The sequence below is a fragment of the Oncorhynchus mykiss genome, chromosome 12 (assembly GCF_057628025.1).
Source record: "Oncorhynchus mykiss isolate SJ-2025 chromosome 12, ASM5762802v1, whole genome shotgun sequence".
NCBI lineage: Eukaryota > Metazoa > Chordata > Actinopteri > Salmoniformes > Salmonidae > Oncorhynchus > Oncorhynchus mykiss.
Genome location: NC_143033.1, coordinates 64,038,384 through 64,052,910, shown reverse-complemented (window position 1 = coordinate 64,052,910; position 14,527 = coordinate 64,038,384). Strand labels below are relative to the sequence as shown.

Here is a 14,527-nt window from a genome sequence, read left to right as displayed (position 1 = left end):
ATACTTTCCGAATGCACTGTATAGACATGTGTGAACAACTAGTTTACAAACATTTACAAATGTGGGAGTAATGATTAATAAATGGTGAACAAACAGTTTGTAAATGCCTTATAAATGGTTTAGTAAGGATGCTTAATAAATGATTTACCTTCACGTATTACCTTCACACCGGCGTTAATGAGTCATGACCACAGTCAAATTCCACATGACCGTTTACTCATGGTAACTAGGCTTCTCCAAGTTCTGATGCTGCTAATAGTCATTAGTAGCCTACCAAACTTGCTAACTGCCTCTAATCACTTTGACGTCAATGCAAATGTAATCAAAAATCTAATCAAACACTTAATGAGAGCCCATGAGCTTAAGTTGCACAACATTTCTATAGGCTATGCAATTGTGAGAGAAAATAGTGATGTCCTCTATTAAAAAGAGGAGGCTCCATAAGCTTTCTATAGGCTAGGCCTACTATATATATTTATTTATTTATCTATCAACTTTCCTAATATTAAGCACAATGGTTCTCTTTACAACAGGAGTATAGCCTACCTGGCTGGCATGAAAATGAACCACAGGAAAAGCCATTTGCTATTTAAGTGCATAGATTACATGTATCCCCCCCCCCCCCCCCCCTGTCTGAAGACAGGTGCATGATAATGGTCCATTCTGAATCAAAACAAATTTCACACATACATTAGTATATGTAAAGGCAAGATTAAATCAAGAATTGTCTGATGGGTGACAATATTAGCCTATCACATATATTATAATTTGTGATTGATGCCCAGCTTGTATGCAATAAGGCAAGAAACAGTGCATGCTTTTTTTTGCGACTTTTTCAAATCATAGTCGCACACCTCATGTAGCCTAGCGTGGTATAGCGCACATGTTTTGACAAGGTTTGTATCACAACTAAAGTGGCCAAATAACTTCTTAAAATGAAGCACATACATCTGCTTTACAACCGGTGTAGAGCCTAACTGGCATACATAGGCGGCGCGTGAGTTTGAAGTTTTAGGGAAGATCATTTTCACAATAAAAATGCACCATTATAATAAAGCAATACATGCATAAATCGCATTGGCGGTCACTTTTGGGAATGGTGTTTTCCCCCTAATTGATTGTATTTTGGAACATTCGTGCTTTTAGCCTACTGCCATGTGGGCATTGCTGCACTTATTATGTGAATAAAATTACCTGATAGTTTATCAACATTTTAAGCTAAACGTTCTGATCTGTTGCATCAGACTCATTGCTTTTAAACATAAAAAAAAAAAAATGGGGATCTATCGCATCCCACAACTGTCCCAGACTATGTTTGGAATATTTATTTCTCACAAAGAAAGACATGTTGACCAATAGAATAGGTCACCTTTTGTACAATGGGGCATAGTAGATTGATATAGGCTAGGGCTTTTGTTGTCCATTAGGTCCTACTCATCTTGTTGGCTGATGAAAAGTAAATGTGGACAGTTTTTTAAAAACATCTCCAATATGTGCCTCGGAATTCGATAAGGACGCTTGCAGTTGTCCCCCGATGTGTCGGTCTTCACTTGTAGCCTGTGAGAAGAACCCGATATGCCTGTGAGAAGGACCCAATCACGTTTTTTTAGGGTGCACTGTCTGCTAAATGAACTAGTGTAGCCCACAGCCATAAGGACAACTCAGAGTATGCTATTCTGTTCTTCTAGACTAATAGACTACATTTTCTTCATATCATGTTTTTTTTTAGATCGGTCTAAAATAAAGAATGGATTTATCATGATGGTGTAGGCTATATTAAATGGATTTATTAACACTTTTTAAAATGTAGATGTTCTAAAGGTCTGCATGAGTGGCTTGTAGGCTTTTGTGGAAGCCAGGAGATGCTAAGTGTGTTTATGTTAATTAACAGTAAATTACAGTGAGACCGGCAGTTATTTGCTTGACTATCACCGGCTGACAAAATGTAATAACCGCCACAGCCCCAGTAAGGACCCTTAAAATAAAGTGTTACCCTAAGGGGAAAGGAGTTGCTTGGCCCAGCACAGGCAGTGTAGTCCCCTGGTCTTCTGGTCCCAGTGATGCCATGTGTAGTGGGCATAGGGACACACACTGATACATGTACTGCCATTTTGGCTCTATATTATACACCACCATCAGCCTGTACCGTTGACACCAGGAAGGATGGGGCCATTGACTCATGCAGTTTACACCAAATCCTGACTCTGCCATCAGCATGATGCAAAAGGCACAAGTATTCATCGGACCAGGCAATGTTTTTCCACTCCTCCGCTTCTTCTTGTTTGTAGCTGATAGGAGTGGAACCCTGTGTGGTCGTGGTCTTCTGCAATAGGCCATCCGTGACAAGGACCGACTAGTTGTGTGTTCCGAGACGCAATTCTGCACAACACTATTGTACTGCACCATTATTTGCCTGCTTGTGGTCTTCCTGTTAGGTTGCACAATTATTTCCATTCTCCTTCGACCTCTCTCACCAACAAGCTTTTTTTTGGCCCACAGGACTGCCGCTGACTTAATGTTTTCTGTTTGTCGCACCCTTCTCGGTAAACCCTAGACACTGTTGTGCGTGAAAATCCCAGGAGGACGCCGTTTCTGAGATACTGGAACTGCTGCTCCTAGAAATGTGGTGAAATGCTAGGGCCGATTATTATATATATTTTTGTCAGCCCCTGAGTTAAATCCATTTATGATTATCATCATGCATCACTTGTGTCCCAATCTTCATATTAGTTTCACTTTGGTCTTCCAACAACATGCGGGGGAAACCGCGCAATAGCCGATTAACTGCGACGTGAATCGCCTGTATCCAGTAGCCTATATCCTCGGTATAGCCCCATCTCCCCTAATCTGCATCGGATGCACTCATAAATGCCCTGCTACTCAGAACATGTTTCAGAGATCTTAAGTTATGATGCTACTTGAATTTCATCAAATGCTCGCAGTCAAACAACCAATAATAGTGCAAGACTGGTTATTTTCCTGTGTTTGGTCTGGACTGCATTCTCACCTGCAGAGAAACGCACTATGGTACGAATTGAATCAGACTACCCTTTTTGAGCGAACCATGGTGCGTTGTTTGCAGATAGTGTTCATACCAGTCCAAGCTAACCAAACTAAAGGGGCAAATGCATCAGAGTTCGGAAAAACTGTCCACCCAGGCTGCCATTATTAAATTGTCAGCCACTCCAGCCACCTGCGGTGGCTCCACTTTTGCAGCAGGGGCCTCATCCAAGCACAGGAAGCTATAATGAGCCTTTCACCAGAGCAGTATGCCCAGTTCTCCCCCTGGCTCCTGCGTCCAGCGACTTGGGGGAAGTCTAACGTATGCTCAGTCTGTTCTGCTCTCACCTGTTTGGCCAGGGACCTTGGCAAAGAGTCCGCAAATGTTGACCACAAACAGAGTACCAATAACTGCAGATAACCCTATGCCCGCCTTAATACAGACTAGCCCCTCTGTTAATATAGCTGAAGGAGACACAAGAAAGCCTGATGGAACTCCTCAAAAACCCACCTAAACAAGCCTTAATCCTTGGGGAAATGCTCTGTGGAGCAATTAAACAAAATTAGATATCTTTGGCAATACAGATTAGTGCTGTGTTTACTGACAACCAAATTGAGCATTCAATGAAAATAACCAAAAAGCAACATACAAAAAAAGTTTAATGTGTTTGTACTTGGTCATGTCAAATTATAATATTTTACCTTTACAATGACTCTACATATTACATTAGGAACAGATTGTCCATTCTATAACCCACAGGAAAAATATTTATTGAACAAAGGAACAACAAAGTGTAACAATGGTACACATACAAAATGGCAGCAGTTGAAATGATCAAAGTTTAAAAACGACATTGAAATGATTGATGAATGAGCATCGAGTCCATCTTGGGCATTTCTTGACATTCTTTGACACTGAGTGACAGTGATTGCAGGCGTGTGTGCACCTGTGTCTAGATTACCCTATTCTCCATCAGACATGGGTCAGTTAGTTGGAGAAAGAGGGGTCAGATCTGTAAGAGAAAACACAACGGAAACTGGAGTACATAAAACCAAGTAATAACATTTACTGGGATCAATAAAGTTAATATGAAAATTGTTATATTAAAAGACTGGAAACGTCTCTGATGTAGAAGGACCTTACATAGAAATAGAACATATAATTGAAGTCGGAAGTTTACATACACCTTAGCCAAATACATTTAAACTCAGTTTTTCCCCATTCCTGACATTTATTCCTAATAAAAATTCCCTGTCTTAGGTCAGTTAGGATCACCACTTTATTTTAAGAATGTGAAATGTCAGAATAATTAGTAGAGAGAATGATTTATTTCAGCTTTTATTTCTTTCATCACATTCCCAGTGGGTCAGAAGATTACATACGTTCAATTAGTATTTGGTAGCATTGCCTTTAAATTGTTTAACTTGAGTCTAAACATTTCGGTAGCATTCTACAAGCTTCCCACAATAAGTTGGGTGAATTTTGGCCCATTCCTCCTGACAGAGCTGATGTAACTGAGTCAGGTTTGTAGGCCTCCTTGCTCGCGCACACTTTTTTAGTTCTGCCCACAAATTGTCTATAGGATTGAGGTCAGGGCTTTGTGATGGCCACTCCAATACCTTGACTTTGTTGTCCTAAAGCAATTTTGCCACAACTTTGGAAGTATGCTTGGTGTCATTGTCCATTTGTAAGACCCATTTGCGACCAAGCTTTAACTTCCTGATGTCTTGAGATGTTGCTTCAATATGGGGCGGCAGGGTAGCCTAGTGGTTAGAGTGTTGGACTAGTAACCGGAAGGTTGCGAGTTCAAAACCCCCGAGCTGACAAGGTACAAATCTGTCGTTCTGCCCCTGAACAGGCAGTTAACCCACTGTTCCCAGGCCGTCATTGAAAATAAGAATTTGTTCTTAACTGACTTGCCTGGTTAAATAAAGGTAAAATAAAAAAAAAATAAAATAAATATAGCCACATAATTTTCCTACCTCATGACGTCATCTATTTTGTGAAGTGCACCAGTCCCTCCTGCAGCAAAGCACTCCCACAACATGATGCTGCCACCCCCGTGCTTCACGGTTAGGATGGTGTTCTTTGGCTCCCCCTTTTTCCTCCAAACACAACGATGGTCATTATGGCGAAACAGTTATATTTTCATTTCATCAGACCAGAGGACATTTCTCAAAAAATTACCATCTTTGTCCCCATGTGCAGTTGCAAACCGTAGTATGGGTTTTTTTAAATGGCGGTTTTGGAGCAGTGGCTTCTTTCTTGCTGAGCGGCCTTTCAGGTTATGTCGATATAGGACTCGTTTACTGTGGATATAGATACTTTTGTACCTGTTTCCTCCAGCATCTTCACAACTTCCTTTGCTGTTGTTCTGGGATTGATTTGCACTTCTCGCACCAAATTACGTTCATCTCTAGGAGACAGAACGCGTCTCCTTCCTGAGCTGACGGCTGCGTGGTCCCATGGTGTTTATACTTGCATACTATTGTTTGTAAGGATGAATGTGGTACCTTCAGGCATTTGGAAATTGCTCCCAAGGATGAACCACACTTGCGGAGGTCTATAATTATTTTTCTGAGGTCTTGGCTGATTTCTTTAGATTTTCCCATGATGTCAAGCAAAGAGGCACTGAGTTTGAAGGTAGGCCTTGAAATACATCCACAGGGACACCTCCAATTCAAATGATGTCAATTAGCCTATCAGAAGCTTCTAAAGTCATGACATTTTTTTATTATTTTTTAAATTTAATTTTACCCCCTTTTTTCTCCCCGATTTCGTGGTATCCAATTGTTAGTAGCTACTATCTTGTCTCATCGCTACAACTCCCGTACGGGCTCGGGAGAGACGAAGGTTGAAAGTCATGCGTCCTCCGATACACAACCCAACCAAGCCGCACTGCTCCTTAACACAGCGCATCCAACCCGGAAGCACCAATGTGTCGGAGGAAACACCGTGCACCTGGCAACCTTGGTTAGCGCGCACTGCGCCCGGGCTGTAGGCTTCCTTCTTTTTACTCGGTCAATTAGGTTAGTATTGTGGAGTAACTACAATGTTGTTGATCCATCCTCAGTTTTCTCCCATCACAGCCAGTCAACTTTGTAGCTGTTTTAAAGTCACCATTGGCCTCATGGTGAAATCCCTGAGCAGTTTCCTTCCTCTCTGGCAACTGAGTTAGGAGACGCCATCCAAAGTGTAACTAATAACTTCACAATGCTCAAAGAGATATTCAATGTCTGCTTTTTTTTACCCATCTACCAATAGGTGCTGTAACGTGTGCACTAATAAATTGGGACGCAAGTACAGGGAGTGAATTGAATTAATAAGCAAACATGGATCGAAAACAAGAAAAACGAGTAGCGTATAGACATAACACAGGAACATAATCAATAATGCCTGGGGAAAGAACTAAAGGGAGTGACATACTGTATATAGAGGAGGAAATCAGGAAGGTGATGGAGTCCAGGTGAGTCTCATGAAGCGCAGGTGCACGTAACGACGTGTCGGCTGAGGCATGGGATCCTGATAAGCCAGCTACTTATTATTACATTTGCACTCCCTGTACTTGCTTCCTGACTCCCAGTGTACACGTTACAGAATAACGCCTCAAAAGGGAAGCAACAGGAATTTTTTACTGGTGACGTGGGGTCCAAGAGCAGCTCCCGAAGCAACCGGGATGCCTCACCTGGCTCGTCGGGCTTCCATGCCTCGACTGGTTCCCGAGCCTCAGCTGGCTCGACTGGTTCCCGAGCCTCAGCTGGCTCGACAGGTTCCCGAGCCTCAGCTGGCTCGACAGGTTCCCGAGCCTCAGCTGGCTCGACAGGTTCCCGAGCCTCAGCTGGCTCGACAGGTTCCCGAGCCTCAGCTGGCTCGACAGGTTCCCGAGCCTCAGCTGGCTCGACAGGTTCCCGAGCCTCAGCTGGCTCGACAGGTTCCCGAGCCTCAGCTGGCTCGACAGGTTCCCGAGCCTCAGCTGGCTCGACAGGTTCCCGAGCCTCAGCTGGCTCGACAGGTTCCCGAGCCTCAGCTGGCTCGACAGGTTCCCGAGCCTCAGCTGGCTCGACAGGTTCCCGAGCCTCAGCTGGCTCGACAGGTTCCCGAGCCTCAGCTGGCTCGACAGGTTCCCGAGCCTCAGCTGGCTCGACAGGTTCCCGAGCCTCAGCTGGCTCGACAGGATCCCGAGCCTCAGCTGGCTCGACAGGATCCCGAGCCTCAGCTGGCTCGACAGGATCCCGAGCCTCAGCTGGCTCTACAGGTTCCCGAGCCTCAGCTGGCTCTACAGGTTCCCGAGCCTCAGCAGAAGCGATTGACCTGCTCCTGAACCCTCAGGACCATCCCTCTGGTCGGCGTCCTGCGGCTGGAGCCGCGCGTCAGGGATGGGGGTCCTCCACTCTGGCGCTATTGTTGCCAGTTTACTCATTATTACGCACACCTGTGCCTCATGAGACTTACCTGGACTCATCACCTTCCTGATTACCTCCCCTATATCTGTCACTCCCTTTGATTCTTTCCTCAGGCGTTATTGACTCTGTTTTTGTTTCATGTCTGTGTGCTTTTTGTGTTTCTTGTTTTGTACTGTTCTATTTATTATTACATTTGCACTCCCTGTACTTGTTTCCCAACTCCCAGCGTTCACGTTACTAGTGCCCTTCTTTGCAAGGAATTGGAAAACCTCCCTTGTCTTTGTGGTTGAATCTGTATTTGAAATTCACTGCTCGACTGAGGGACCTTACAGATGTGTGGGGTACAGAGATGAGGTCGTCATTCAAAAATCATGTTAAACACTATTATTGCAAAAAGAGTGAGTCTATGGAACTTATGTGATTTGTTATGCACATTTTTACTCCTGAACTTATTTAGACTTTGCCATAACAAAGGGTTTGAATTCTTATTTTTAATGAATTTGTAAAAATGTCTAAAAACACAATACCACTTTGACATTATGTGGTATTGTGTGTAGGCCAGTGTCCAAACATCTCAATTTAACCAGTTTCTTTCCCTGTTCTCTCTCTTCTAAACAAACCCTCAAATCAGTGAGCTAACTTGGAACAAATTAAATAGTGCAGTCAAATTTAACATGGTAAATTTATAAGCTCGAATAAGAATTATATAGGAAGGGATATTTTTTGGTTTCAGTGTAGATGTATATTATAATATACAACATTTCCATATAAACAAATAGTTGTGTAAAAGTGTAACACAGAAACATAATTTTTGCCTTCTGGTATCCCAACAGCTGAAAGCTATGAGTATTTAGCTAATAACTTTGCCGGTGGTTTCTGAAGTGTTCCCACTGCCGTTTTGATTTTGTAATTGAAATAAATGTCATCCTCCTTCTTCCCTGGCTTTTTCTAAATAGGTGTATTTACATTGCTCAGTTGTGAGAATTGTTATATCGAGGTTGTTACATTCTAATCCCTGGGCGTTGGTATCAAGCTGTCATGTTCGCGCTAATGTGTCTCATTACTGAATGAATGACGTCAATGGACGAATGGCCGATAGATAGATAGCTAGATCACGTGACTTCAACATTTAATTTGAGTTAACTGAATGATGAGGAGAACGACTGGAAGAGGATAGAGGGTGATTGAATTCCTCTTTCCCACACACAACAGCTCACATTTTGGTAGGCAGTATAGTTTCTTGTCATTTCTGCTTCTTTCACGTACAATCAGCTTTACAAATCAGCACCTTCACACTCGGTTGCTAACCACGCATTCACATTCTCTCAAGATGCTGAAAGAAAGAAATAATTTCTCCACTCCTGTTCTCAGGTCAAATTGGTGTATAATTTCCCCCCAAAACGTGGTTTTGGAACACTTAAAATGTAAAAACATGATTTTGGATGTTGTAAGAGTTTTACCAGTTGTCAGGATGTCACAATGGTCCCAGTTGTTCTTACACCATCCCACACCATTTTAAGTAAAGTAATGAAATGGTATGGTGGTTTTACAGTTAGTGGTACACTGTTCAGCTAAAGTATGACCCCACCTGGCATTTGAACACATAACCTTTGGATTTGAGATGCACTGATCTTTCTGCAGCGCCACAAAGTCTGTAACACTCCTATACATATTCATGACCTATAATACATCTCTGCACTTAGCAAAATAGTTCCATCTGTGCTGCTGTTTTAGTTATCAGTTTATCTGACTATTCTCTCATCATTGATTTAATTGAATTATTTCAGTAATTTGAGGGTTTTCTGTGTAGTTGTCTAATGTTGGTGAGGCATATTATTCTGTTTTAATGTTACTCCTGAATAACTAGGATAAATATAATATGTTTTATTGTTTATTTTAAGAATAGGATTACAGGTGTAGGAATACAGGTGAATTCAGTTATTAAGACAGGTGTGGTGGCGTAGCAGAAAGATCAGAATGCTGTGAACCAAGAGTTTGAGTGTTCAAATCCCAGGTGAGGACAAGTTCAATAATTACTGTATAAAAAAAACAAACAATGTAAGCTAAAAGCACTAAAGTCACTGTGAGAATCATAACGACAAATTTTTGTTTTCATGTGAAATCTCACATGTGAAGTGTTCCAAAATCACGAAATCGTGCTTTTTCTTTGAGGGTGTACAGCAAGAAATGCTTAATTCTGCAGGAATTAATATTATATGTGGTGGATCGACTAACTTTTTCCCAAAAGCATTTGGCGATTGACATGTAGGCCTACTTGGAGGGCGGACAGTTAGGGCCTAAAGCTCAGGCTTATGCAGAAATGGCAGATACACATAATGAAAGAAAACCTCAGTGTAGCCTATAGATATAAATTGCACAAGAATTGTACATTTATGGATTTCTTTATGCATCGTTTTCTCTTTATTCAACCCGCCCGCAACCCACCCAAATTGCAAGTAGCCTAATGGGGGCGAGTTATGACAACTCAGCTCATCCACTCAGCCTGGCAAATACAAACAGTGTTACACGGAACCCAAACCGGCTGCGCGTGTGCGTCATCGTGCATAAATGTATTTTGTCCCTCCACACGAAACGAGATCACGACACGCAGGTTAAAATATCAAAACAAACTCTGAACGAATTATATTCATTTTGGGACAGGTTGAAAAACATGAAACATTTATGGCAATTTAGGCTAGCTAATTTGTCCTTTTTAGCTAGCTTGCTGTTGCTAGCTAATTTGTCCTGGGATATAAACATTGAGTTGTTATTTTACCTGAAAGGTCCTCTACTCCGCCAATTAATCCACACATAAAAGGTCAACCGAATCGTTTCTAGTCATCTCTCCTCCTTCCAGCCTTTTCTTCTCTTGAATTTATATTGCCATTGGCAACTTTCATAAATTAGGTGCATTACCACCACTGACTTTGTTCGTCTTTCAGTCACCAATGTGGGTATAACCAATGAGGAGAAGGCAAATGGGTACCTTCTTCTATAAACCAATGAGGAGAGGCAGGACTTGCAGCACGATCTGCATCAGAAATAGAACTGACTTCTATTTTAACCCTTGGCAACGCAGACGCTCGTTGGCGCGCGCGAGTGCAATAATGGAATAACATAGATTTCTAAATTTATTTTGTGACGCGAGCGGTGTAGTTAGCCTGTTATTGTTTTTCACACTTTGTGACAAAGGATACATACAGGGCATTCGGAAAGTATTCAGACCCCTAGACTTTGTCCACGTTTTGTTACGTTACAGCCTCATTCTAAAATGGATTAAATAAAACATTTTCCTCATCAATCTACACAAAATACCCCATAATGACAAAGTGAAAATGTGTGAATTTATGAACATTTCTAAAATAAAATAAAAATCGATAGGGTTCACTTAAGGACATTCAGAGATTGTCCCGAAGCCACCCCTGCGTTGTCTTGGCTGTGTGCTTAGGGTTGTTGTCCTGTTGGAAGGTGAACCTTTGCCCCAGTCTGAGGTCCTGAGCGCCCTGGAGCAGGTTTTCATCAAGGATCTCTCTGTGCTTCGCTCCGTTCATCTTTCCCTCGATCCTGACTAGACTCCCAGTCCCTGCCTCTGAAAAACATCCCCACAGCATGATGCTGCTGCCACCACCATGCTTCACCGTTGGGATGGTGTCAGATTTCCTCCAGATGTGACGCTTGGCATTCAGGCCAAAGAGTTCAATCTTGGTTCATTTGACCAGACAATCTTGTTTCATGGTCTGAGAGTCCTTTAAGTGCCTTGTGGCAAACTCCAAGCCGGCTGTCATGTGCCTTTTACTGAGGAGTGGTTTCCATCTGGCCACTCTACCATAAAGGCTTGATTGATGGAGTGCTGCAGAATCTTGGTGGTTCAAACTACCATTTAAGAATGAGGGAGGCCACTGTGTTTTTGGGGACCTTCAATGCTGCAGACATTTTTTGGTAACCTTCCCCAGATCTGTGCCGACGCAATCCTTCGACCTCATGGCTTGGTTTCTGCTCTGACATGCACTGTCAATTGTGGGACTTTATATAGACAGTTGTGTGCCTTTCAAAATCATTTCCAAGCAATTGAATTTACCACAGGTGGACTCCAATCAAGTTGTAGAAACATCTCAAAGATGATCAATGGAAACAAGATGCACCTGAGCTCAATTTCGAGTCTCATAGCAAAGGGTCTGAATACTTATGTTATTATGTGTAGACTTGATGAGGAAAAAAATATATTTAATCAATTTTAGAATAAGGCTGTAACGTAACAATGTGGAAAAAGTCAAGGGGTCTGAATACTTTCCGAATGCGCTATATGCCTCATCACAAATCTCGGAGATCTATGGACAGTTCCTTGGACTTCATGGTATAGTTTCTGCTCTGACATGCACTGTCAACTATGGGACCTTATATACTGTAGAGGGGTAAGTTTCTTTATAAATCATGTCCAAACAATTTAATTGGCCACAGATGGACTCCAATCAAGTTGTAGTGACATCTACAATCAATTTAATCAAGCTAATATTATAAATAAATGGTAAATAATAAACGCCAGTATCAACTTCTTTTCATAAAGAAAAGGGAATACAGTGGGGCAAAAAAGTATTTAGTCAGCCACCAATTGTGCAAGTTCTCCCACTTAAAAAGACAAGAGAGGCCTGTAATTTTCATCATAGGTACACTTCAACTATGACAGACAAAATTAGAAAGAAAAAAATCCAGAAAATCACGTTATAGGATTTTTAATGAATTTATTTGCAAATTATGGTGGAAAATAAGTATTTGGTCACCTACAAACAAGCAGGATTTCTGGCTCTCACAGACCTGTAACTTCTTCTTTAAGAGGCTCCTCTGTCCTCCACTCGTTACCTGTTTTAATGGCACATGTTTTGAACTTGTTATCAGTATAAAAGACACCTGTCCACAACCTCAAACAGTCACACTCCAAACTCCACTATGGCCAAGACCAAAGAGCTGTCAAAGGACACCAGAAACTAAATTGTAGACCTGCACCAGGCTGGGAAGACTGAATCTGCAATAGGTAAGCAGCTTGGTTTGAAGAAATCAACTGTGGGAGCAATTATTAGGAAATGGAAGACATACAAGACCACTGATAATCTCCCTCGATCTGGGGCTCCACGCAAGATCTCACCCCGTGGGGTCAAAATGATCACAAGAACGGTGAGCAAAAATCCCAGAACCACACAGGGGGACCTAGTGAATGACCTGCAGAGAGCTGGGACCAAAGTAACAAAGCCTACCATCAGTAACACACTACGCCGCCAGGGACTCAAATCCTGCAGTGCCAGACGTGTCGCCCTGCTTAAGCCAGTACATATCCAGGCCCGTCTGAAGTTTGCTAAAGAGCATTTGGATGATCCAGAAGAAGATTGCGAGAATGTCATATGGTCAGATGAAACCAAAATATAACTTTTTGGTAAAAACTCAACTCGTCGTATTTGGAGGACAAAGAATGCTGAGTTGCATCCAAAGAACACCATACCTACTGTGAAGCATGGGGGTGGAAACATCATGCTTTGGGACCAGGACGACTGATTCGTGTAAAGGAAAGAATGAATGGGGCCATGTATCGTGAGATTTTGAGTGAAAACCTCCTTCCATCAGCAAGGGCATTGAAGATGAAACGCGGCTGGGTCTTTCAGCATGACAATGATCCCAAACACACCGCCCGGGCAACGAAGGAGTGGCTTCGTAAGAAGCATTTCAAGGTCCTGGAGTGGCCTAGCCAGTCTCCAGATCTCAACCCCATCTTTGGAGGGAGTTGAAAGTCCGTGTTGCCCAGCAACAGCCCCAAAACATCACTGCTCTAGAGGAGATCTGCATTGAGGAATGGGCCAAAATACCAGCAAGTGTGTGAAAACCTTGTGAAGACTTACAGAAAACGTTTGACCTCTGTCATTGCCAACAAAGGGTATATAACAAAGTATTGAGATAAACTTTTGTTATTGACAAAATACTTATTTTCCACCATAATTTGCAAATAAATTCATTAAAAATCCTACAATGTGATTTTTTTGATTTTTTTTCTCATTTTGTCTGTCATAGTTGAAGTGTACCTATGATGAAAATTACAGGCCTCTCATATTTTCAAGTGGGAGAACTTGCACATTGGTGGCTGACTAAATACTTTTTTGCCCCACTGTACATCATCTCAAACTGCAGAAGTCAAATTATTTGTGCAGAGAAGCAAGCACCAACAAGCTAGAGAATGGAGTATATTTGATTGGCAAATTGCATATTATTACAAACCTTGACATCAACAAAATCATAACATCTGGTCTGCATGTGACTGAACGAGTTACATTTGTACAGTAGGAAGTATGTTGCTTTTCTTTCCCGGGTATAGTCATTGTACTGTATGTAGCCTACTCCTGCCTAGTTCTTAATTCACAATTGGAAGATTATAGTATTTGATAGCCTAATAATAATAATAATATAAAATTAAATTTAAATTATGAAGTGTATTCACAATTGCATGGCATGATGACCTCTGCTCAGCTTCAAATGCCCTCATTAGTAATTAGAGTATATTTGCTAAAACATGCGGTGGTTTGGATAAGCATTAACGGCAAGCACTGTAACGCACCATAACAAACAGTACCGTGAAGCAACTTTTGATTGAAGAACCACTGAGGGTACAAAACATTAGGAACATAGACTGAACAGGTGAAAGCTGACCAGGTTAATCCCTTATTGATGTCACCTACACTTCAGTCAGTGTAGACGAAGGGAAAGAGACAGGTTAAAGAAGGATTTTTAAGCCTTGAGAAAATTAAGACATACATGTATATTGTGTGTGTGTGCCATTCAGAAGAAAGACAAAATATGTAAGTGCCTTTGAACGGGGTATGGTAGTAGGTGCCAGTTGCACCGGTTTGAGTGTGTCAAGAACTGCAACGCTGCTGGGTTTTTCAAGCTTAACAGTTTCCAGTGCTTATCAAGAATGGTCCACCACCCAAAGGACATCCAGCCAAATTGACACAACTGTGGGAAGCATGAGTCAACATGGGCCAGTATGCCTGTGGTACTCTTGACACCTTGTAGAGACATGCCCCGACAAATTGAGGCTGTTCTGAGGGCAAAAGGGGGTGCAACTCAATATTAGGAATTTGTT

General features: G+C 42.0%; 1 protein-coding gene across 7 annotated transcripts in view; it reads right to left on the bottom strand.

Moving 5' to 3' along the window:
• Nucleotides 1-3,642: 3,642 nt before the first annotated feature.
• Nucleotides 3,643-14,527, bottom strand: part of trpm4a (transient receptor potential cation channel, subfamily M, member 4a) — a 62,572-nt gene continuing 51,687 nt past the window's right edge. For all 7 annotated transcript variants that reach the window (XR_016485174.1, XR_016485175.1, XM_036937947.2 and 4 more), the window contains exon 27: nucleotides 3,643-4,013. Coding sequence is in view for 5 of the 7 variants with exons in the window: in XM_036937947.2 (XP_036793842.2) it covers nucleotides 3,985-4,013 (29 nt within the window). In the remaining 2 variants the exon portion in view is untranslated. The remainder of the gene's footprint in view (nucleotides 4,014-14,527) is intronic.